The 3,228-nt window shown below is 34.4% G+C and overlaps 1 protein-coding gene across 2 annotated transcripts in view; it reads right to left on the reverse strand.

The window, feature by feature from the left end:
* Window positions 1–266: 266 nt before the first annotated feature.
* The window catches only part of LOC127863229 (uncharacterized), a 5,145-nt gene continuing 2,183 nt past the window's right edge, over window positions 267–3,228 (reverse strand). Inside the window, exons 2-5 of one of the 2 annotated variants that reach the window (XM_052402611.1) lie at window positions 2,913–2,997; window positions 1,978–2,093; window positions 1,601–1,636; window positions 267–408 (exon numbers count right to left, since the gene is read on the reverse strand). In XM_052402611.1, the coding sequence (XP_052258571.1) occupies window positions 359–408; window positions 1,601–1,636; window positions 1,978–2,093; window positions 2,913–2,997 (287 nt within the window). In that variant the 3' untranslated portion in view covers window positions 267–358. The remainder of the gene's footprint in view (window positions 409–1,600; window positions 1,637–1,977; window positions 2,094–2,912; window positions 2,998–3,228) is intronic. The other variant, XM_052402612.1, reaches the window with a different exon arrangement.

The raw sequence follows: 3,228 nt of genomic DNA on the forward strand, positions 1-3,228 counted from the left end.
TCTATTTAGAATTTTTAAGATTACGTCGAACCGTTTCGAAATGAAAATCATATAAACATTTCAGCATACCATCACAAGTATAAATACTTTTTGCACTTTTATCTACATTTATTTGTAAATACATTCAATTATCTACGTGCTATGCTTATGCAAGCGTGCGACACTGGTTCCAAAATCCGTTTCGCAATTAATAACCAGCGTTGTAAAACCAGATAAATGTTTTCATTAAATAATACTAAACACTGTTCTATATTTACATGCCTGAAGAGTCTACTTGCTGGAAACCTTTCTTTTCTTCTCTGCGACGACTTTTCCATGTCAGCAGGAATATACCGACAGCTAACCAAGTAGCCCCCAATTAAGCACCAACGACAGTAACGGTCCATAATGGAACACAACGTCTTGGCTCTAAAATCATTGATAGCTAAGGCAATAGTAATAACTTTTGCAATGCGTCATGCTAGTCAAAATTGTCAACAACACGTCGGCTTAATTATTTTAAGATGCTTGTAAGCCGACAATAAGACTATAATCTAACATAGTTTTACTACTGTTACTGGAATATTTAACGAAGCTCTGCTCAGTTTCGGGACTTGGTTTGCTTTGTTTGTGGTTGTTTAAGTAACAACATTTTACGTTTTGTATGTAAGCATAGCTTATTGTTAAATGATATTTATCAATACATTGCATTTACAAAACCGTTTTTCAATAACATTTCGTTGATAAAAAAAATAGCAGACAGTATTATATCGAGGAATGTATATTTAAACAAAACTTACAAACATACTTGAACTTAAATTAATTTGTTTTGATTGTAGTTCAATAACAGAAAATGTGATTTTTGCTTCTTATGTATAGAAATTATTACCTCTAGGTTTTTGACATTTCTGGTGAACGCCAACCCACACTGAGAAATTCCCACATATTGCGGGATCTGAATTCGAAATTTCATACCCCGTATCGCGTGTGACTTGTAAAATGCCGTTCAAGAGAATGTGTTTCTGAGCGTTGCTATAACGTCCATTTTCTGGTGCAGCAGGGACCGGGCAACCAGCACTGAGTACAAACACATTTATTCACGTTCAAAAACGTCTTTACTATAAGAATGCTTATTTGATTATGGGCAGTTATTTGATTCACTGATCATTATAAATAACTCGACTTAGAAATAAGGAACAATAAGGAATATAATTGTATTCCTTTTTCAATAGTAACCTTTGTGTGTTGCTTCTAAGGGCTGGAACTTCACAAAAGTATCCACCATCATGTGAAGTTGTGCATCACGATTATTTAATCGTATGTTTATTGCACCGTTTGATTTAATTAAAATACTTGTTTTACTTGTATACCGCGTAACTCCAACGCTTTGCTGTTAGTGGGGTAAAACTTTACGAACATAATACGCAGTATGTGAACATAGGCACCATAATATCTTTTGAGTTCTTTGCGACATGAGTGGAGTCTTAAGAAACAACCGAAATCCGTGTCCTACGAACACTTGACTACTTATTCGTAAAAAAATAACCATATGTTCACATAATTATGAGATGACACATTTATACCATTGCTGTTTTGCTTACAAATGATAAAGAGTACTTACCCCGAAGCTTTTCGATGTCAATGGTATGCATCCGGTCTGTATAAAATACATGATACCATAATTATATTTTAAAAAACATCACATACGGTTATCCGGTAATGGTGATGCGATTGAGTATGTTTAATTCGTATCACAAAAGGGTTTGTTAACGCTGTGTGAAACACCAGTGTCATTAAATAAAGTTCAGTAAATGGGCATCGGAAAAAAAGATTGTCACATTAAATATAACTGACAAATATTTAAAAACAATGAGTTACCCTAATCGATAACAAATACAAAAAATAATTGTCTGCAATTAATATTGTGCACTTATTTGTGTAAAACTATGTTTTGCATTAACAAGGTAACTTTAAATATACGATATATTATATCCTCACCATAACAATACTTAGTACAATTACACGTCATCATCCTTGTGAAGAAGTCGTTCTGGACGTCTTCACAGCGCCGGCAGTGTCTGAGTACTACGCCACAGTATTCAACTGAAGTATTCCTGAAATTAAATAGATGCGCAAATATCTAATGAGGTACACAGACAGACAGACAGACAGACGGACGGACGGACGGACGGACGGACGGACGGGCGGGCGGGCGGGCGGGGGTTGGGCGGGCAGGGGGGGGGGGGGGGGGGCAGGCAGGCAGGCAGACAGAACGACAGACAGACAGACAGACAGACAGGTTGTCTTAAACACGCATTCTATAGTAACACATACTTTTACTTTTGTAAAGCGAATAAATTGCGTGACTATGAACAGTGTAAACAAATAAGTAGTATTTATTAAAAAAAAAAGATAAGTGTGCAATCTAACGTGTTCTTTATGTTTTTCAATGAACAGACGATAATTAGCGGCAAGCTTGATTTGACAATAATTTCATTAATCATGTAACATTGTTTTTTATTTAGTTTTGTGGCGCTAATTGGAATCACACAGCCAAACAGTATAGTTTTTTGTGACATAAACGTACATGTGAATACCATGAATGATTGCGTTTTTGTTTTAATCAAAGCATTGATATGTTTATATGCGTGCTCGTGAACTGGTTGTTAAGTTTGATTACAAACAAGAACATCACTAGTTACGTATTAATTGGTACTAGTTTGTAATTGTTTCATTTTGTGTTATTTGGTTTTGGTGTTCTATCAAGCGTTTTCAACATTTGACACAAATTGCCATATTATGATATAACTGAAATACATTCTGAAACAATTTAATCTTTTTGAAAGCAAGCAATCTATTCATTATACAAATTTGCCAATTTGTGAACAAAAATAATATGGAAAAAATGCAATAATATGCATACTAGTACTTACAGGTTACATGTATCAGCGTAACAACTGTATTGCTGAGAATATTCATTTGCCAATACTTGATACGTCAGGACCATCAATATGAGTACTAAAAACAGCAAGCAACAAATCACTTATTCCGAATATGGTAGTCAACGTGGAGAACGCAATGTTAATTTACATCGATTCTGTTTAGATTTTAAATGTTTTAGCTTGATTTTCGGTTCAAGATTTCATAATTACGATCTCTAAATCCATAGCATAGTTGTATACAAAGCTGAAGATTAGTTTACTAAACTTAAGTTTTTAGATAAAACAAACGCACTTCGTCGGAAAATAT

The sequence above is a fragment of the Dreissena polymorpha genome, unplaced genomic scaffold (genome assembly GCF_020536995.1).
Source record: "Dreissena polymorpha isolate Duluth1 unplaced genomic scaffold, UMN_Dpol_1.0 chrUn003, whole genome shotgun sequence".
Lineage (NCBI taxonomy): Eukaryota > Metazoa > Mollusca > Bivalvia > Myida > Dreissenidae > Dreissena > Dreissena polymorpha.